Source organism: Gordionus sp. m RMFG-2023, chromosome 1, assembly GCF_954871325.1.
Source record: "Gordionus sp. m RMFG-2023 chromosome 1, tfGorSpeb1-WG-v2, whole genome shotgun sequence".
Classification (NCBI taxonomy): Eukaryota; Metazoa; Nematomorpha; class Gordioida; order Chordodea; family Parachordodidae; genus Gordionus; species Gordionus sp. m RMFG-2023.
The window spans coordinates 6,184,420-6,207,626 of NC_088775.1; the positions used below are offsets into that span (position 1 = coordinate 6,184,420).

A 23,207-nucleotide genomic window follows, 5' to 3' on the forward strand; every position below is an offset into this window, starting at 1 on the left:
AATTTGATTCGAACATGTTTTCGATTAAATAATTAAATCTTTATGCTATTCTTTTTTTTTGAGTTTTCAAATGCACAAAAAACAAGGGACAGCACCGATATTAATATTGTTTATAAAATTAGCGCTGATATTTGTAATTTTAAGAAAAGACGGATCTGCTAACATTTACCCAATATCAGATACCGGTTTTTAAAACTGATTCGATACCGGTTTTTAACATTCATTTTAATATTTTAATTATTTTTTTAAAAATGATATTATAACTTTGCAAAATTTTACCTTTGATAATCTTGACACCTTCCCTGACCTCTTCGATTTCAGAATAACTTAAACGATTCAAATTAAATATTATTTGCTTGTATGCCATCAGAGCTTGGTGAGTTCTGTTTATAAAAAAAAACATTACAATAAAAGACACGTGTTGAATCTTTATTATCTAAGATTTTTTTGCGAGAGGTGAAGGCCTTTGGGTAATTTTTACTTAATTAGGCACCCTTTCTGAAGGCCACTGGCCAGTTTTTGGTTAAAATTTTCTCTGAGTTTATACTCCTCCTAAATCGTAATTTTTAGTATTTTCTTATATATTTATAACATCATATACACATTTTTAGTTTTTTGATAGGGGTAAATTCTTTATTTTTTTAAATAATATTTACCAAATCAGACACATTTGATAAAAGGGGTGGCGATTTTTACTTACCCCCCCCCCCACTCCTTATTTATACGTTGTAAGATAAATTACTAATTTATTTTACGTCTATATTTTATGTTTAAAATACATTTCTACCCCATATAATTAACAGAAATCTCGTAACAAGCGTTCCCTAAAAGATCTTGCAAGATTTTATCTCTTGACAATAGGAAAAACAATATTGGCAAATCATTTTTTTATTTTAAAATATTCATTTATTTTGGCATATATTATTTGCAGAATGACAATGAGAATTGAAAGACACGTTAGATGCCTTGCATATGCATCTATTAGTCGTACACTTCTCTTTGCAGTGACAGATTACACATATATTATTTCTGACCTTGATTCATGGGCTACTTCATCGATGCCAGCTAAAATAAATAAAAATATTTTAAACATTTTATCATAAAAACATTTTTTTAAAAAATGAATATATAATAATCGCCCCTGATGTATTTTCTTTTATATATAAGTAAGTTATAATTTATGAATTTAGAAAGGATGATAACTTAATGGACGGAAATTGTGTTTCAACATTGGGCCGATGGGATAACCGAAAGGAAAATATTCATGAAATTTTATATATTTGTCTAAATACCGTCATTATCCAATTCATTCGAATATACCAGGTGTTATGCGCGCTTTCTATGAATTAAGATTTATTATTTTGCAGATTATTGAATATAGAAAGTGGATAAATTGACAAAATCGGTGATGGATAATCTCTAAGTGGACTAGTCGCTGTAAAATATTATATGATAACTTATGCATCTTTAAACCAGACTTCAGTGATCGGTAATTTTCTCGGATAGAATTGGTATTGTTTTAAAAATCATCTCCAAAATATTATATTTCTATGCGATCATAAATTTACTTAAACCACAAAAATCGGAAGATCCAGGAGAGGATACTGGTATATTCTTTTATTATTATTATACGATCAATTCGTTATAATATATTACAGCTAATTTGGATGATGATATGAGCCTTTGCCAAAATCTGGTAGATTATACAGATTCGAAAGATCCTGGCAATATATTTTTCTTTAATTATAATATAATATTTTGTAGATGATTTTGAAAACAGTAACAAATCTATCTGAGAAGATTATCTATCACCGGATCCTGAGATATATTTTTAAGATGCATATTTTACAGTTATTACTAGTTTACTTAATCAATATTGCCCCTCTCCTGATCTTGGTATACATTCTTTGTTTGATAAGATGCATTAATTAATATATAACATTTTACAGCAAAATTTGAAAATAATTCCAATTCATTTCAAGAATGTGTATATACCTTATTTAGCAAAATAATTTGTCTAATTTATTAGATAATTTGGGTGATCAAGAGATAAAACCCTTAATTAATGAGGATCAACTAAAGGGGGCTCATAGTCATTTTGCCAAATTATCCGCTTTCTATATTCAATAATTTGCAAAATAATAAATCTTAATTTATAGAAAGTGCGCGTCAAATGAATTGGATAATGACGGTATTTAGAAAAATATAATAAAATTTCATGAATATTTTCCTTTAGGTTATCCAATTGGCCTAATGTTGAAAAACAATTTCCATCCATTAAGTTATTATCCTTTCTAAATTGATAAATTATAACTTACTTATATAAAAAAAGGTAAATGCATCAGGGGCGATTATTATAAATTCATTTTTTTATAAATGTTTTTTAATGATAAAATGTTTATAATATTTTAAATTTTTAGGTGACATCAATGGGGATAGGTTCTAAATCGCTAAAAATTGGGAACATGGCTTATATCTCCTAGAAAATTTTTAAAGTAAATTTGAAATTAATTTGGGAATTTGGATGATATTTCTTCCATTTTAGCGATTTTTTTTCAAATTTTCAATTTAAATACAAGTATTTAATCTCCTAGTATCTATTAATATTAATTTCAAATTTACTTTAAAAATTTTCTAGGAGATATAAGCCATGTTCCCAATTTTTAGCGATTTTTGTTTTAGCGATTTAGAACGGGAACCCATCTATGATGTCACAAATTAATCAACGTCAGACAAAATATATGGAGTTTGTCACTGCAAACAAAATTGTAGGACGAATAGATGAAATGCAAGGTATCTAATGTGTCTTGCAATTCACATTGTCATTATACAAATATTATGTCAAAATAAATGATTATATTATATTTATATTGAAAATAAAAAAATGAGTTGTAAATATTGTTTTCCCTATTGTGAAGATATAAAATCTTGCAAGATCTTATAGGGAAGGTTTGCTACCAGATTTCCGTTAATAATATAGCGTAATAATGTATTTTAACATAATATTAAGAAGCATATAAATATAGGGGGGGGGGGGAAGAATAAATTCCCACCAATTTTACCAATGTAGATTACCCTACCCTAAAAATATTTCAAATAATTTATAGCAAATGAACATTTGCCTATTTTTAAATTTATATGAAAAAGTTATATAAATTATGAAGTTTTCAATAGTTCTAGACAAAATTGTCTAAAATTTACAGTGTGGGTAACTCTATACATGTAGAAATACATCGGTTAAATAAGATTTTTTTTAGATTTAAAAATCGTTCTCAGTAAACCATTTAAAATGAGATCCCCGAATCACAATTAATTCTATAGAACAATTTTCGAAAGCACTATCTTAGATATAATTGAAAAAGCATCTGCATTCGAATATAATTCCAATTATATATTTTAATCAAAAGATTTATTCTGATGGTTACAAAATATTTGAAATGTCAATACCTCGCACCCCTCCCCACCCCCAATAAATCTGTCAACGTTTAGATCTCACTGTGTATGGTGACAATGATCTTAGATATTGGTATTGGCAGCCAATACTAATTTTAAAAAAAATAAGTATAAAGTAACATCCAGTCCACATCCACCTAATTAGATCAAGCGGGTCAGAACATTTTTTCTAAATAGTTATCCGCCAAGTTTCACAGAAGGAATAACATCAAATTGGTTTTGGGTCCATTGACTGACACATGTCAAAAACCTCCGAGCTAAGTTTACCACTTAAAAAACACTTATATAAACATTGTCGGTGACTATCATAATTCGTTCAACATAGTAAACAAATTTAGAAATAATCCTAAAAATATATAAAAATAGCATTCGCCGATCTCTTTTTAAGGATGAAATAAAAATTAGCTACCCCAGTTAAAATGGATGCTTAAATTATTATAAACCACATTGGTGAATGAAAAATTAAAACCTTTTCCCCCATATAACGCCATCTACTTTGTCCATCATCAAGCTGTCGATATATTTGTGCATGTTGTTTATCAAATAATGAACGATATCCTTGTTTAATGTTTGACTAAAGATGGAGATAAAAAAATTTTTTTTAAAAAAAAGAATTAAAATCATTATGATTTTGTATTCTTAATTTAATGTTTTAAATCATATAAATGTAATTTATTCATATCGTATGGTTGTAATATATAACAATATCTAAATTACAGCTAGATCTTTAAGACCACTTCCCAACCTTGAGCTTGACCCATTAAGGTCATATTATCAAAATGTTTTATATTTTCACCGCTTCTATCTGTTCATCAAAAACACAAACATATTAAGTGGTCATAAAATAAAATGATAGCTAGAAAAGTATTTACAAATCTTTTTTCAAGTATAGTGATATATATACCTATAATATTTGACATCAAGATCTGTTTCTCTAGAAAATTCCATGAAAAAGGAAATGGCCCATAAATAACGCGTCTCATCCGATTCCAGTGAGGAGTTGAAACGCGCCAATTTATTCTTTTAGGGAAAATACAAATAATAATATTAATTAATTATTTCTTAGTTAGTTAAAATACACGTATTTTTGTATTCTCCACCGTAATTCGTGCTATAAATGAGGAGTTATTGACAGTTAACACGAATTCGAGATGAACTACAAAATACTGTATTTTTATATACTTCGCTGCGAATTTGTACCAACTGTGAATGCAGGGTTATACTGATTGATATATATGTTAAAAATGTACATACTCTTAAAGTAGGCTGTAGTCAATGTCATTGGCTGTCGTAAGGCAATGAAAGGCATTTCATTTAAATGCCTTTTACAATGACAAACTTCAATGACAGGTACACTTATAATGCGTTATAATGAATTGTTAGTCAGTCTAGGTTATTGGTGTAGTTTTATTAAAAAATCTTTCTATCTTTGATCTTTTAAAAATTATATGTTCGACCAATCATACACGTGATCGTTTGTAATTAAAATTTACATTTTTTTTCAATATGGATATTTTCAGAAAGGTCTCCGTTTAAATATAGTAACAAAAACATTTTAAACAGTAAAATCTATTTAATAGTATACTTTGACGTTGGCCATGAAAGGATTATAGCAATATTTTATAAATTTGGTGGCAAAATTTCTCAGAAATGTGTGAAGGGATTTGAATTTGATTGTTCTCTTGATGGTTGAACCAATGGGTAGCCTATTTTTAGGTTTGGTCAGTGATTTTCGGCCATCGCTTTTTGACAACAAATCCTTAATGTTGTTGGATATGGAATGGGTTATGAGATCTTTTTCTGAGATGGATTTCAGGCCTTGAACGCAATAGGTACCACGAAATCGGGTATTGTTAATGTTACTATAATTTAAAAATTTTGGAGTTTAACAACAATTGTTCAAAATTAAATTATTTAACCCTCTGGATCATGAGATCTATTAGATATTTCGATCCTAGTTTTTCAGTAACTTAATAATTTTATGGTTAAGTATGTTTGCAAAATTAATTTTTGTCCTGCCCGGCAGTTTATGAGTTATGAACGTTTTTAATGTCATGGGTCAATATTGACTCCACCTAGTAATTGACATAATTAATTTTTTTTTTATTATTAAAAATTTCCCCATATTATTATATCTAAATTATTACACCTCATAGAGTAAAAACAATTTTTTTAAAAAATCTAATAGTTTACTATATAATAATGCAAATGGATATCGAAATTGATTATCCTTGTGTAACTTAAATGTTACAAATGTGAAAAATATTCCCCTTCTTTTGGGGATTAAATAAAGAAAATAGAAAGCTACAATCCTTTATTAAGAACTGCCTAAGAATAATCAACGGGACCTTTCCCCGATTAAAGAAAATATCACAGCAGCCCCCATGTGATTTCTAAAGAAAAGGCGGATTCAACTTCAGGCTCATATTATAAAGACCAGCCAAAATTTGGCTCATGATTCGATCACTTAGCTATATTCTTTCAATAGAAAAGCATCTGGTACATTATATAATTTAATTTTAGTAGATTGTTGTGTAAGCTACGTCACCTCTTTTTTCAATGAACAACTACTTAGAACGAATCTTTCTTCCCAAAAATATTACTATGTCATAATTACCGTAACGTATTGAGATCATTGTCGCTCGTTTTGCTATTTTGTTTAGCTTGTAAAACATTTGGTAATTATTCCCTTATTTTGGAGTTTTCATTAAAATAAAACGCTGGGTTACCAAGGCTATTAGTAACCAGATTTTATTTTTAAAAAATCTGATAAATCAAGGTTTTTTTACAATACCTTACACAAAAATAACATTTTAGAAATTTGATTGGTCAAATATGCTTTCAGTCAATGATTGACTTGCCAGCCCTGGTTAATAATAAACAAAAATGTATTTTAAAATAAAACGTATTTCGGGAAAAAAATTATAATTTAAAACTTTTTAATCGATGCTTGTTGCTTGATTCGTTCCTCCGACTTCAATTGTACCAGTTCGCTATATCATTTATATAAAAACAAATATATAAATTATTTAGTTTTTTTTTCTCCTTCACATATATTGTTCAGGATTTTAAGAAATATCTTTTAAAGACTATAAATTAAGTCCTTGAAAAATAAAGACTTTATATATGTAATGGTCAAAATATTATCGGATGTTTATGGGTCTCTCCTTATTATTATTCGTAAAAACCCAAAACTTGATTGAGTCAAAAATTAAATATCATTTATTTCTACTCACCTAAAACTTATAGTTAAAGAGCCAATTTTTCTTTGAGAGACTGAAGCTTCATACAATACAGAGATTAAGCCTATCTAATATATCTTAAATAAAACTATCAAAAGATTTGATTTTAGTCCTATACGATTTTCAAAGTCTTCATAAGAAAAAAAAAATTAAAAGTTTCCAAAGAGAATCCACCATCCAGCAAGTTATACGGTGGTCTCAGCATTGATGAAATACCTATCGGTCTTCACATTCATTGTGATAAAACAGAGTTCCTGTGGATTTAAGCAAGAGTGTCAGAATCTCTCCTAGTAGCAACAGCAACTTTTATTTATAAAAAACTTGTATCAATAGGTCCAGGAATATTCCACTTGGATTCTAATGTGAAATCCGAATCATTAAAAAAAAATTAATTATGAATGCTCTCTACCACATATATGAAACTGGAGTTATTTGTAAATTAATATGTGATGGATTAGCTGCTAACAAGTGAATGTTGAAATAACTTGGTGCTGCTTAAATCCTAAAAATCCAATTCCATATTTCAGCCACACCATCAATAGTGTCGTATGGGTCTATATATGATACTAGATGTAAGTGACGTGATGAAACTTTTAAGAAATTTTCTAGCCAGTGCCAAATTACTCGTCAAAGATGGAAACGTAACTTTTAAAAGAATTTATCATGTTACTTTTAAAATTAATATATAAGTTACATCCATTTTATAAGCAAGATAAAGGTAAAATTGTATATATAAGGTGAAATTAGCAGTACAAGTATTTAGTGCTTCTGTGGCCATAATTCTAGTCTTTGCAAAATATCTCATTTCTGAATTTAAGCACTGTGGAACCATTGAATTCATTACCATGGAACTCTGTTTCATTCCAATGAACGTGATGTCTGATAGATATTTCATCAATGCTGAGGAGAGCATAGTATAATTTAACTAGTTGAGGATTCAAATTGAAGAGTTTTAATGTGTTTTCTAATGAAGACTTTCAAAATTCCTAAAGGAATAAAATAAAACATTTCCAAAAAGTTATATTTATTTTTAAATGAAATCAATCGAAATTTTTTGCGGGGGGTAAAAAATATCTAAAAAAATAAAAAAATATATATATTATTTATTTTAATATTTTACTTTTCGCCCAAATCAAATGCTTTCGATATTTTTGAAACATCCTAAGAAATAATATATTTAATTTTTTTAATATAACTATGCACGAGGAACGAAAAAAGGCAAATATATATCTCATTTAAAATGAACGAACAATTTTATTAATGGTTTGCACCTTTTGGGGTATCGTCATAATTTAGGTCTACCATAATAGTTTAACTATAATATCGCTTTTTTAAAAAAAAGGTCTCCATATTTTATTAGAAATTTGCCAGTATTTTTAAAAAATATGTATACATTATTATTAGCATATACTCCCAATAAATATTTATTTTTTTTTCTTCCGTATTTCAAATAATAGTTAAGTAAACATATTTTTGCACCATTTTAATAATATATTATTAGTATAAAAATTAAATTAATTTAACTAGTAAAATAATTAAATTTAGCCCATGTCAGATAAATACAAATTCCAACTTATTTTATTTAAAGTATTGATGATCGTATTAATAAATTAGCTAGTGATCCCGGCCTGACACTTTTTGGTTTTATTTATTTTTTTTAATCTAATATTTAAACACGATGGTAAATATTTTATCAAAATAAAAGTGAGGATCGGAAAAATTTTCAGAAAATCATATCGGATACAGGTAGATATTTCGAAATTTTACATCTAAGATATAAGATACTTTGGAAGCTTTTAATAAGATATAATATAAAACTTTAAATAGGTAAGATCAAAATATGTCAAACTTTTTTTAAAAATAATATATAATAACATGATATGTAAATATTATATAAATAAATTGGGGTATAAAAATGGGAAATTTTGTATAAAATATAAATAAATATTTTTTAAAAATTGTATATTATAATGAAAAATTGCAGAAAAAATAAATCAAATTGGTAAATATATTTAAGCAAATAATTTAACATCATAAATCTCATTGTTTTTTTTTAAATTTTAAATTTTTTCAAACACTTTGTCATTCAACCTTATGACGATTTGGTCTATTCGCCAAATGGTGTTAATTTAAATTATTTCTATTATATTATTTAACATATCTAAATCAATTTTGTGATTCTTAATATAATTTAAAATATCAAAGTTAATATCACTTGCCGCATTGCCAGTAGCGCCCTTGGGGTGAAGGAAGGAGGCAGGAGCTTGAGCACCATCAAAATTTTAATTTTTTTTAATATACTATTATAAAAAAAATAGGTAAGTTAGCTTTAAAAAAAGGGTAGTTTTAGATAATATTAGAAAAAAAGGTAATTTTGAATAATGTTAGCTTAAAAAAATGGTAATTATGATAATAATTTTTTTATGAGCCCCCTGAGATTGTAAAAGAAAGGTTAGAGACGCCCTGCGCATTGCCCCTGCATTCATAGTTAGCGCGAAGAATTTGGGCGAACTATGAATGCAGAGTAACTTCTCATTCACAGTCAGCGCGAATTCGAGGCCGAGGATACAATAATAGAGCTTATTTTTTTATATTTCGCCGCGAATTCTCGCTAACTATGATTGATGTTTCCACAAGAAATCGCCAAGATCAAAATAGCCAAATATTGTAATAACGTATTATTTAAAACACCACAAGTAATATAATATAATTATGAATATAATACAATACTAATATAATATATATATAATAATAATATAAAAAAATAAAATAATGATATAATATTAATATATTATAAAATTTAATAATAAAATACAATATAGTTATTCAGGCGTCTTCGAGAATATGTTAAATGTAGTGGATGGTGGTCTTTATTAATTTCAGAGACCTGCAGGCCCGGCCCTAATCCCGGGCAGGGCCGAGCCGTATTTTAAATTTTTTAAATATACCTGGGCCGGGCCGGGCCTAAAAAAATTTTTTTTAACATATCCGGGCCGGGCCTAAAAAATTTTTTTTTAAATATATCCGGGCCGGGCTTAAGATTGTTAAACCCGGGCCGGGCCTTAATATTTTTTATAAAAATTTTTACATTATGAGTTAATGGTTATAAGATTATATTATATTATAGTTATGATTAATATAATATTGGGTGATGGTTAAACTACCTAACAACCCACAGATCGATCTAATTATTAATTTCCTGCAAATTTATTCAAAGTATTAATATATTTTTTTATAATTTATATCTAAATTTTTACAACATATTTTACCAAAACAATCAAATAAAGGAATATCTTAAATAAGCCCCAATATTCAAGTATTATATTTTTTTATAATTCGTATCTAAATTTTTAGAATATATTTTACCAAAACAATCTAATGATTATCACTTCTTAAAGTTTGTAATTGATTTTACTTAATATAAAGCATTTTTTAATTGAAAAATTTGTTTTACACAAGTATCATTTTATTTCTCTTTTTCTCTGTCCCAAATTCAAGAAATTATGTATGTAGTCAGGGACAGATCGCAAAATGACGGAAAACTATATAAAAGATTATATTAAATTACAAGAGGCTCAGGAAGTAAATGAAATACCATCGACCAGTCAAATTACGACTGTTGTTAAACAAACTGAATCGTTTTATGACAAATGGGGCGATGGTAATTCTGGTAAAATGTCAATACCCGATGATGAATATTATAATTACATAAATAATATATAAAACATTTAAGGTGGATAATTTGTTAGAGTGGTGGGCGGCTCATCAAAGCGAATTTCCAATTTTAGCAAAATTGGCAATTCCTGCTTTAAGTGCAAGCTGTGAGGGGAATTTTTTCACTACTGGGAGAATTCTTGAAGAAAGAAGAAGTAATCTTCAACCTGAAAAGGTAGATATGCTTCTCTTTCTTAATGATAATTTGTGAATTTTTAATATCTTTCTTGAGTATAGGGTTTCGTCAATCATGCTGGTTTTTTACTTTGCAAACTGTCAAATATTTATTGCATTTATTATATTTTACCTTGAGTCATGAAAGTTTTTAATCCAACATTTTTCATTATTTTTTTTTACAATATTATAGTTAAAAATATATTTTATAAAATAAATTATATTAATATTGTGCAATTAGATTATATTTTCAAAATACTATTTATTAAACATGCATTTTTTTAAATAGCGATTTATTTTTATTTTATAAATTAAATAGTAAATTAAATACAATATATTATATTCTCAAAATATTTCCCATTTTTATAAATTAAATATTAGTTTTATTTCTTTTTAATGAAATATAAAATATAGTATATGCTCAAAATATTATTACCATTTTTATGAATATTAGTTTTATTTTTATAAATGCAATATAAAATATAGTATATGCTCAAAATATCCATTTTTATAAATAACAGTTTTATAATTTTTATAAATTCAATATAATATTCTCAAAATATTAGCTTTTTACATGCATTTTTTAAATAATATGCGATAATACTCGCTGAAAAATATTATAAAATACCTCATATAGGTGAATTTTTGTATATACCAGGTCGAATATAATTTTAAAAAATTCCGAGCCGGACCTGAAATTTTTAAATCCGGGCCGGGCCGTAAAAAATTTTTTTAAAAAATATCCGGACCGGGCCTTAAATTTTTAAATCCGGGCCGGGCCGTAAAAATTTTTTTTTAAAATATCCGGGCCGGGCCTAAACAATTTAAAACCGAGCCGGGCCGTGCAAATGGTACCTCTGCAGGTCTCTGATTAATTTCAAGCTTTGGTTTTAGTCAGAGACTACCTGAACGACTCCCATGTCCATTTAGTAGTTAGGCGGATGACAACTTTACCATTTTGCAAGGAGGAACATATGGCAGAAGTTTGTTTATCTTGCTACTAAATGGCAACTCGTAATCCATTCCTACTTCGTTTTATGGAGTATATGCACCATGGGTGGCTTTGTAAAACTGCGTTATTCCCCTCATACTATGTGGAGAAGTTTTAAAAAATTGAAATAATTATATTCAATCATTCTCCACCTCGAGGGGTTCCATCCTGCGCATAAAAGAAAAACTAGCTGTGTACGTCCTTATCAAAATATTTATCGTAAATCAAAATTCGAACGATATTAAGCTTATACAAATTCATAATGGATCGATTCTTTGGTGAAAATCGGACTTATGAAAGATTAAATCATAAAATAGACAATTTAATGTCAATATACGATAGAACAACTTAGATTTGTTTCCATTTTTAAATAAAATCTTATTTTTAGTTAATTCTCTATAGTTATTCTGATTAAATTATAACAATTATACACAAATATTAAATTGTATATTATTACTTTTTTTTTGTTATATTTATTTATTCAGAATAATAAATATTACTACTTTTTATATTTTTCTAAATTGTATATTAAAAATGTAATCAAAATATAAAATTTAAAAATATTCTGGAAGGGTTAAACAAATTAAACGTTAAGATAATTACGATCAAAAATTTATTCAAGAAGTTTCAAGTAAGACGATTGACTAACATATCCCTAGTAATCATTAGAAACCTTGGAAAAAAATATTAGGAAATTAGATATATATAGGAGTAAAGACCACCATCCACTACATTTAAAATATTCTCGAAGATGCCTGAATAATTATATTGTATTTTATTATCACTATATTATATTATAGAATTTATTAGTACTATATTATATTTCCTTTATTAAATTTATATTAGTATTATTATATATTAATATTGTATTATATAAGAATTATATTATATTACTTGTCGTGTTTTTAATTATGTATATAAATATTTGGCTATTTTGATCTTGACGATTTCGTGTATAACCTTATTGTATGGACCGTTTTTTTAATTTTAGCGGCTATTTTTGAGGATATTATTGGATGTTTTGGCTATTTTGAACTCGGCGATTTAGTGGTTATACATTGATGGAAAGGTTAATGGGATTAAATGTGTTACCATAAATTAGTTTTCATCTTCTTCATTTGATAAATTTGTTGGCACATTTCACTTCCACCTTTTTCCTAAAATAATCTAAGGCTTTATGAATAAATTTTGAAGGTGTTTTTATTTCTTTGGCATTATCACTTGGCAAAAGTGCAGAACAGCATGAAATTATATTTTTCTTTAAAATTGGTTGCTGATTCCAAAAGCAGTCCATACACTGTATTTTGTCAATGGTTATGGCTAAAGGGAGATAATATTTTGCAATTTTCTACTCAATCCTATATTTCAATATCCTTTTAGCTTTGGAAAATTTAATTATTTTCGTATAATTTCGTTAGTTCGTTTTTTAAATTTTAATAAACTATTTAAGCTATCAAACATACTGTTCTATCTTGTTATAACGTTGAATAAGCTTATTATTTTCATATAACTGTTTTGATCACCTCTACAATTTTTGACTTATTAACTAGCCTTCCATATCTTAATACTTTGCTATAATGGAATGATGAATTCTGGAAATCGTAGGTAAATCCTTGATTTCATATTCTAGACATTGGTAGTAGTAATAAGGTTGGAGCGTATGATATACACTCATTTTTATTGATGTCAAAATCGATCTCTTGGCCTTTTCCCATTGGATATTCAAGCTTTTTAAACGGTTTGTGGATAATGAATCTGCAGATTTATAAATTTCTGGCATTCTTTACGATTTGAAGTTATTTTGTTATTTAAAGGTTGGGTAATTTAAAAAAAATGTTACATTTTATATGCAACTTATATTTGTATTCTATTTGCGCCATTTGTTTATATCTAATTGACTTTCTTCAAATTCTATCAACTTCTCTTTACATCAATATCCTCTATAATTATGGCGGTATATAAAATTGAGCGGAATAATAATATTAATTAAAAACTCGGATTAAATTATTAATTTAAATTTTAAAAATACTTATCAAATTAAATTTTTAGATGCTATTATATTAAATTTTTAAAGCTATTAAAATAAATTAACTAACATAAGTATTTTTATGATTAAAATTACAGTTATGTTTTAAAAAAATTGTATCTTAGATACAAGATCTTTTCCAAAAATTTATAGATGCAAATATTCATGAAACTGCTCAACTCTAATAATGGTAGTTTTAACCTCGTCTTTTTTAATAATGTATCCCCTAACCATATCAGTTTAACCCTACCTCTTACTCCGTTTCCCAAATTACAAGTAAGTTAAAAAAAATTGCCTAAAGCCAAGAAAAACGTAATTGTTATTTCTTTACTTATGCCTGGTCTTAGCTTATAAATTAGTTACGAAATTAGTCTACTACTAATTTTGACATAAATATTATTGAACGCAATGTCCAAGTTGCATAGCTAAAAGTTATAACTAATTTCCGTAAATAAAATTTCGGAACCATGTTTTTCGTACATTAATTTAATGAATACAATTGAGTTTAACAATATATTTATAATGGGGCCCAAAAAAAAGCACATAATAGGATAAAATATATGATAGTGGTTATCCTCTTCGACTTAATTTTTATTCTTCTAAAATAAGGCCAATTGAAAATTTTTAGATAATTCCATCAAAAAGCAATTAATTTGTTAAATTAATGTTATAGATGCTTCCAACCAATTAATCCGTTCAGTAAATTCATAACTTATTTAGTGAAACTCGGACGGAGTATGAGTAAATTATTTTTTTAATTATCAAATCCTATTTTTAAATTTATTAAAATTTGATTTTTTAATGATCCAAAAAATAATAATAATCAACAATTTGTTATTGAATACTGGTATTCTATTATTTATATCTGACTAAATATACTCATCGAAAAATGCAAAATATTTTGATTATTCTCGTTAAGACGGCTTAAATAATTTTACAAAAGAGCGTTTCATGTGTCATAAATATTGAAAAAAAATATAAATAAATTTGTTAATCTTCGAAAAATGATTTAGAACACTATTTTATTTTTACGTTTAAAAATAGGTTACGTTATTTTTTTCTTCTTCCAAATTGATAAATTTATATTTTTTATACATTTAGGACACAAGTCTAATAAAAATTAAATTGAAACAAAATAATAAATAAATAATATTTAAACCTACATAATAAGCGAATATAGAATAAATGATTTCCAATATGTGCAAATTGAATGAATGATGATCATCGCTCATCGCCATGTAAATTAGTAAAGTGTAAAATTTTGATTTTTCGATGGCCCTAAATAAAATTAAAAATTATTAATAATTTTTAATTGAGAAGAAGGAGGGGAAGGAATTCTCGAGTCTTTGGTTTATATTTTCTAACTATTACACCTTACCCAAATAATTCTGGTTCTCGTAAAATCTATTTCTTTTCGGATCAAATCCCAGCACGAATCCGTTGGTTAAAGAAAAATCTCGGGTCAAAGCTCGGCCCGTCTCGAATTCCATAATATAAATTAAAATTAGGAAATAAATCTCTACCCCAAAAAATACTCTACGTCAAATTATGAGAGAAGGGGGCAAAACCAACCCCCGGTCCTCAAGACCACCTCTAGATTATTATAAAATATAAAGTTATTCAATTATAAAATGGATACTCACTATGAATTTTTTACTGCAACCGCCCCTTATGATTTCAATGATGCAAATGCATCGCCACCCCCCCCCCCCCACCGTGTTAGAGGAACTTGAGAGGTTTACTAATTTTATATAGGAAAAAATATAATTATTTCTTTTCGAGGTCACATTAATATTTTTATTGACAGGATCGGGCCAGCCTTGGTGGAACTCGTAATGTAGTGTTGTTAATCGACTAAATTTAGTCGACTAACAGACGACTAACTAATAGTTTTAGTCGACAAACATTCGACTAACTAATAGCTTTAGTCGACTAAAAACGACTAATTTAATCGACTAAAAACAACTAATTAGTCGACTAAAACCTAATTAGTCGACTAAAAACGACTAATCAGAAGATAAAAAAATAGAAGTAAAGTGAGAATTTGTCATTAAAATAACTATATGAGTCATATATAAGTTATTTTTAATATTTTTTTAATTTCTTTTTCTTTGAAGGAACAGGTTAAAATTATAAATTGTAAACAAAATTTCAGTGAAAAGTGAAAATTGTCATAATTGTTATTTTTAAACTTTTTTAAAATTATTTTAAAGCAAGGTATAAATATATATTGTAAACATGTTAAATCAAAATTTCAGTGAAGATGTACCATAGAAAAGTGACAATTGTCATAATCGTCATTTTAAAAGTTTTTGAATTTTTTTAACACTAAACATGTTAAAATAAAATTTAGGCGAAGATGTACCATAGGAAAGTGACAATTGTCATAATCGTCATTTTTAAGTTTTTTTGAAACTTTTTGAAGCAAATTGGTAAAAATATATATTGTAAACATGTTAAATTAAAATTTCAGTGAAGATGTACCATAGAAAAGTGACAATTGTCATAATCGTCATTTTTGAAATTTTTTAAAGCAAATGGGTAGAAATATATATTATAACAGGTTATATTAAAATTTCAATGAAGATGTACCATAGAAAAGTAACAATTGTCAAAATCGTCATTCTTAAGTTTTTTTGAAATTTTTTGAATCAAATTGGTAAAAATATTTATTGTAAAGATGGTATATTAAAATTTCAGTGAAGATGTACCATAGAAAAGTGACAATTGCCATAATCGTCATTTTTAAGTTTTTTTGAAAATTTTTAAAGCAAATTGGTAAAAATATATATTGTAAACATGTTATATTAAAATTTCAGTGAAGATGTACTAAATAAAAGTGACAATTGTCATAATCGTCATTTTTAAGCTTTTTTAAAATTTTTTGAAACAAATTGGTAAAAATATATATTGTAAACATGTTAAATTAAAATTTTAGTGAAGATGTACCATAGAAAAGTGACAATTGTCATAATCATCATTTTTAAGTATTTTTGAAATTTTTTGAAGCAAATTGGTAAAAATATATATTGTAAACATGTTAAATTAAAATTTCAGTGAAGATGTACCGTAGAAAAGTGACAATTGTCATAATCGTCATTTTTAAGTTTTTTTGAAGCAAATGGTTAAAAATATATATTTTAAACATGTTATATTAAAATTTCAATGAAGACCGTAGAAAAGTGACAATCGTCATAATCGTCATTCTTAAGTTTTTTTTAAAAATTTTTTGAAGTTAATGGGTAAAAATATAAATTGTAAACATGTTATATTGAAATTTCAGTGAAGATGTACCATAGATAAGTGACAATTGTCATAATTGTTATTTTTGAACTTTTTTTAAAACAAATAGGTAAAAATATTTATAGTATATATATGTTAAATAAAATTTTCATACAATTGAAAAGTGACAATTGTCATAATAATTATTTTTTTTAACTTTTTTGAAGTAACAAACAGAGTAAAATAAATTGTAAACATGTTAATTTAAAATTTAAATGAGAATGTGCCATATGACAATTATGGCTCGTTAATTTTAAGATCTAATTAGAATAATTGCTGAAACGAGCTGGGTTTTAGCCTACACCCTTCCATCTAATTTTAAAAATGCTAACGGACCGATTTAAAAATTTAAACTCTTATTAGTTATTTAAAATTTATTAGGTAAACATTAAAAAATATATGCTTCATTTTTAACAATTTTAATACTAAAGTACCGATTACTGTTTTAGATATTATTGTTGAGAGAAGGTAATTAGATTAAAAATACTTTTTGGATTTTTTTGTGTAACTAACATCGACGTGGATAAAAATTTAATTTTATCCTTTTTCCCAAAAGCAAAGAAAATTCAATTATAAATGATATTTTTGAAATAGATAGCATCCACGTCAAGATTATATCACAAAAGAAGGGTGTAAATTACAATTTATTTAAGGAATCAATATGATAAATATTTTTTTAATTATCAATTGATTTTTTTAAAACTTATAAATGTTTAAAATAAGTAAAACATCTTTGAAAACTTAAAAAATAAATTATACAAAAATATCTTTTTCAATATTGATATTGAATGAGGTTCAAAATCAAAACTAGATAGTGATTATGATCGATCATCTGATTTATCTGATGATCGCAACTGCTAATTCATTTTTTTGTTTTTAATCCGATATCTGGTTCCATGTGAGAATTGATATCTATGACTTAATTCAATAAATAACCATACCATACCTTAATTTTACAAAAATGATTACTTTTTCAATTATTATGTTTTTAAAATCTAGATTGCAATGTAATATTTTTTTTTAAAAAAAAAATTTATAAAAAATAGTATATTCTGAAATTTCCATATATTTTCCTTTATTTTTATAAATTGTTTTGTTTATTTGTTTACCTAAATTTAATAATTCATCACATTTTGAGATTTTATTTCTTATTTTAAATAATTTTAGCGCCTATCTGGCACCATTAATTTTTTGTATATTTTGAATATTAATTCAATATTATTAAATAACCAATATCTCCCCCGACTCATTCTCTCCCATATTATTATTTTCAATTTTTTTTTCAATTTTTTTTTACTTTATCAATATTAATTTCACAATATAAGGGTAGGTGAGGTTAATAGTGAGGAGAGGTCTGAGGAGAGTACACTATTTATATAACAAAACATTTAAATTTTAAAGGAGATTGATTTATATAATTTAGAAAGGATTCATGCTACTTAGTTTATTTTAAATTTATAAACAATATATTTAAATTTAGCATCATTTCTCTTTAAATATAAATTTATTTATATAAAATCTCAGTTTAGGAAAAGGTATTGTGGACGACATTTTATTTCTCTTTTTGGTTATACGTTCCACTGCCTTGCTATAGATTCTTTCGCTAGCAACACTCGTAGTTTGTTGAGCTAAGAAATCTTTAGCCATTAAAGATAAATTAGGATATGAATTGTTATTATTCGACCACCATTCTAATACATTTGTTGTTAGACTTGCTACATCTTCTTTTAAATAAAGCGATATTTCGTCCTTCAATGGATAATTTAATTGTAACGCACCCCTAAATAATAAATATATAATATATATATATATGTATGTATTCATATATTTACTTTCTTAGACTGTTATGCATGCTTACAGAAAATGGTAATGCCTCAATATCCAATATATCATTTTCAGAGGCTGATGACTTTGATAATGTGTTGTTATATTTCGTATATAAAGTTTTAAATTGATTAAAAAATTCCGATTTATTTATAAATTTAGGTAAAAATTTCTGCTTTGTTTTAGGGTCCAATATACTTGATATAAAATTGGATGTCATATGTTTAATATATTTTTGACATTTTGTTAACATCACCTCCGCTGTATTTTTCAATACGGTATCACCAGTAATATAATGATTTAAAATATTTTCAATGCAGTTTATGAATAATACAGATGAGCCAATGGTTGTATTTGTAGCTGACGAAGCTTCTAAAGTAATCTTGTAAAAGTGTTTTAAAAAATCCTCTACATCTTTAAAAAAAATTGATTCTTCATTATTTATAAATAATTGGCCATCTTGGTGGCTCCCTTTTTTCCCCAATTTATTGACTGCATCTAAATTCTATAAAAAAAATATTAAACATAAAAAGTAAACATTATTACTTTGTTAATAGAGGATATCATCAAAAATTTAGAATTCCATCTAGTCACGACATCAAGTGGTATGCGTATACCGCCAGTTATGTCTAAAAATTCTTTCATGTATTTTGGTGATGTGTGCAATTTCTTGACAAATTTATTTATTTTTTGTAATTTATCATTCAAAACAATCATTCCCTCATCAACAATAATATTTATTATGTGAGCAAGACACCTATGGTTATACAAAGATAAACCATATAATTCTGTGTAAGTTTGACTCAATATGCGCAATGCTGCTATCATGTTTTTAGAATTATCATGAGTAACCGCCATAACTTTATCATGAATTTTGAAAGATTCGAGAGAAGCTTGGATAGATTCTGATATTCCTGCCCCCGTATGTGGGTGAGGTAATTCAATGAAATCAAGTATGAGATTCACAAATTTCCAATCATTATCAATATAATGTATTGTTATTGATAAATATGAGAAGGAATTTATTCCTGTACATAAGTCAGTTGTCAGGCTCTGTTTAAGGTCTTTAATAATTTTATTTTTAGATTTATGATATAAATCTTTTACATAGCAGGCAGCAGTTTGTCTGCACCAAATCTTCTCATTTTTAAATATAAATGAGAAAATATCTCGGAAAAACGGAGATTCTATTTTATTAAATGAGATGTTATTTTTTATTATATATCTTATAATCAATTTGTTTAATTGCGTGTTTTCGTGAGGAAGTAATTTCCTTATCCCTACTAAAGAATTTATTTTTTTATTATTATTTTCTATTCTTAGATGAGAATGGGATATAGAAATATGTCTTTTTAAATTTGCTAAAAATATATATGATAATTGTATATTAAATTTTAAAAATACGTATTGTGGCTGTATTTAAACTATAATGTGCATTGCAGTATATACACTTCCGACGAGATTTCGTCGGAGTCATTTTGAATATATTCGAAATATTTAACTTACTTGATGTAGATATATCAGAAATCTGTGATAAGTCACTTATACTAGCATCTTGGCTAGTTATAGGCTCTATCTATATATTATTTATATAATAAAAAATATATTTTATCTTTTAAAATTGATTCATTGTTATTATACAAAATGGTAGTGTTATATAATTTATTTCATTGACTCCAAAATAATTTACCACAGCATTTACACTTTATTTTCAATAATTGTTATGCATTAAACAAATCAAAAATTCCAACAATACATTTTTTAAAACTAAATCTTATTTAAAACAATTATGGGTTGAACATCTATAAAGAAATTTCGAGGCTTACATAATATTTTTCTGGATAAAATATTGAGTTAGCCATGTTTAAAAATTGGTTTAAAATGAGCTGTTTAACAACACTACCATTTTGTATAATAACAATGAATCAATTTTAAAAGATAAAATATATTTTTTATCATATAAATAATATATAGATAGAGCCTATAACTAGCCAAGATGATAGTATAGTGACTTATCACAGAATTCTGATATATCTACATCAAGTAAGTTAAATATTTCGAATATATTCAAAATGACTCCGACGAAATCTTGTCGGAAGTGTATATACTGCAATCCACATTATAGTATAAATACAGCCACAAGTACGTATTTTTAATAATATAGAATTATAATATATATTTTTAGCAAATTTAAAAAGACATATTTCTATATCCCATTCTCATCTAAGAATAGAAAATAATAATAAAAAAATAAATTCTTTAGTAGGGATAAGGAAATTACTTCCTCACGAAAACTCGCAATTAAACAAATTGATTATAAGATATATAATAAAAAATAACATCTCATTTAATAAAATAGAATCTCCGTTTTTCCAAGATATTTTCTCATTTATATTTAAAAATGAGAAGATTTGGTGCAGACAAACTGCTGCCTGCTATGTAAAAGATTTATATCATAAATCTAAAAATAAAATTATTAAAGACCTTAAACAGAGCCTGACAACTGACTTATGTACAGGAATAAATTCCTTCTCATATTTATCAATAACAATACATTATATTGATAATGATTGGAAATTTGTGAATCTCATACTTGATTTCATTGAATTACCTCACCCACATACGGGGGCAGAAATATCAGAATCTATCCAAGCTTCTATCGAATCTTTCAAAATTCATGATAAAGTTATGGCGGTTACTCATGATAATGCTAAAAACATGATAGCAGCATCGCGCATATTGAGTCAAACTTACACAGAATTATATGGTTCATCTTTGTATAACCATAGGTGTCTTGCTCACATAATAAATATTATTGTTGGTGAGGGAATGATTGTTTTGAATGATAAATTACAAAAAATAAATAAATTTGTCAAGAAATTGCACACATCACCAAAATACATGAAAGAATTTTTAGACATAACTGGCGGTATACGCATACCACTTGATGTCGTGACTAGATGGAATTCTAAATTTTTGATGATATCCTCTATTAACAAAGTAATAATGTTTACTTTTTATGTTTAATATTTTTTTTATAGAATTTAGATGCAGTCAATAAATTGGGGAAAAAAGGGAGCCACCAAGATGGCCAATTATTTATAAATAATGAAGAATCAATTTTTTTAAAAGATGTAGAGGATTTTTTAAAACACTTTTACAAGATTACTTTAGAAGCTTCGTCAGCTACAAATACAACAATTGGCTCATCTTTATTATTCATAAACTGCATTGAAAATATTTTAAATCATTATATTACTGGTGATACCATATTGAAAAATACAGTGGAGGTGATGTTAACAAAATGTCAAAAATATATTAAACATATGACATCAATTTCCAATTTTATATCAAGTATATTGGACCCTAAAACAAAGCAGAAATTTTTACCTAAATTTATAAAATCGGAATTTTTAAATCAATTTAAAACTTTATATACGAAATATAACAACACATTATCAAAGTCATCAGCCTCTGAAAATGATATATTGGATATTGAGGCATTACCATTTTCTGTAAGCATGCATAACAGTCTAAGAAAGTAAATATATGAATACATACATATATATATATTATATATTTATTATTTAGGGGTGCGTTACAATTAAATGATCCATTGAAGGACGAAATATCGCTTTATTTAAAAGAAGATGTAGCAAGTCCAACAACAAATGTATTAGAATGGTGGTCGAATAATAACAATTCATATCCTAATTTATCTTTAATGGCTAAAGATTTCTTAGCTCAACAAACCACGAGTGTTGCTAGTGAAAGAATCTTTAGCAAGGCAGTAGAATGTATAACCAAAAAGAGAAATAAAATGTTGTCCACAACACTCAAACATTGCATATCTCTAAATTGTTGGGAAGTTGATATTGAATAAAAATTTATTTTTTAAATATGTATATGGCAGTATTATAATGTAACTTATTAATTATATAATAATGGTTTACATAAAAAAGCGTAAATATTCTTTATATTGTTTCAATATATAAAATTTAAATATTCGTTTATTAATAAAATACCCATAAATTCATGTGTTAATTTTTGTTATTGAACTCGTCATTACCAGATAAGTCCAATTTTTTAAAATATTCTTAAATCAAAAATAATTTTAATTGAGAATTATCAGCATATGAATTAATTTACTAAAATATTTTTAATATTCATTTTTATTAAAAAAACACTGAAAAAATATTTAAAGGAGATTTATCAGCCACTTAATTATATTTTTCGTAACTTTAGTAAAGGTGATGGACAATAACCTTGAAGCAATATTTATTCATTGATTGCCCGAAATAGATGAAATGTTATAATATAAGGCATTTTCAATCATGAATGAAATTGTAAATAATTTCGACTAATTAGTCGTTTTTAGTCGACTAATTAGTCATTTTTAGTCGACTAATTAGTCGTTTTAATCAATTAGTCGCTAATAAGATTATTAGTCTTAGTCGGAAGAAATCGACTAATTAACAACACTACTTAATCAAAAGTTTAA

The 23,207-nt window shown here is 26.1% G+C and overlaps 2 protein-coding genes and 1 long non-coding RNA gene across 3 annotated transcripts; 1 reads left to right on the forward strand and 2 right to left on the reverse strand.

Moving 5' to 3' along the window:
* Positions 1-351: 351 nt before the first annotated feature.
* On the reverse strand, positions 352-4,446 carry LOC135931289 (uncharacterized). Its single transcript, XR_010573001.1, has 3 exons — positions 4,358-4,446; positions 3,923-4,027; positions 352-383 (listed from the first exon to the last, which is right to left on the reverse strand). It is a non-coding gene; the product is annotated as an uncharacterized LOC135931289 (long non-coding RNA).
* Positions 4,447-18,364: 13,918 nt separating this feature from the next.
* On the reverse strand, positions 18,365-20,568 carry LOC135930970 (uncharacterized). Its single transcript, XM_065467790.1, has 6 exons — positions 20,533-20,568; positions 20,213-20,282; positions 19,253-19,770; positions 18,963-19,211; positions 18,715-18,791; positions 18,365-18,662 (listed from the first exon to the last, which is right to left on the reverse strand). Exons 1-6 carry the CDS (start codon positions 20,566-20,568, stop codon positions 18,365-18,367), a joined length of 1,248 nt encoding a protein of 415 aa, XP_065323862.1.
* Positions 20,569-20,778: 210 nt separating this feature from the next.
* Positions 20,779-22,589, forward strand: LOC135930976 (uncharacterized). Its single transcript, XM_065467803.1, has 5 exons — positions 20,779-20,848; positions 21,189-21,706; positions 21,748-21,996; positions 22,171-22,247; positions 22,298-22,589. The coding sequence occupies exons 1-5, from the start codon at positions 20,779-20,781 to the stop codon at positions 22,587-22,589; spliced, it is 1,206 nt and encodes a 401-aa protein (XP_065323875.1).
* The last annotated feature ends 618 nt before the right edge of the window (positions 22,590-23,207 follow it).

Coding starts and splice junctions, on each gene's coding strand:
- LOC135930970 (XM_065467790.1), bottom strand. CDS start 20,568: ATGGCTAACTCAATATTTTATCCAGAAAAATATTAT. Junction 20,283..20,532: donor TTTATCCAGAAAAATATTAT/GTAAGCCTCGAA, acceptor AATAATATATAG/ATAGAGCCTATAACTAGCCA. Junction 18,663..18,714: donor ATGCATAACAGTCTAAGAAA/GTAAATATATGA, acceptor TTTATTATTTAG/GGGTGCGTTACAATTAAATT.
- LOC135930976 (XM_065467803.1), top strand. CDS start 20,779: ATGACTCCGACGAAATCTTGTCGGAAGTGTATATACTGCAATCCACAT. Junction 20,849..21,188: donor TAGTATAAATACAGCCACAA/GTACGTATTTTT, acceptor AAATTATTAAAG/ACCTTAAACAGAGCCTGACA. Junction 21,997..22,170: donor TATTGAAAAATACAGTGGAG/GTGATGTTAACA, acceptor ACATTATCAAAG/TCATCAGCCTCTGAAAATGA.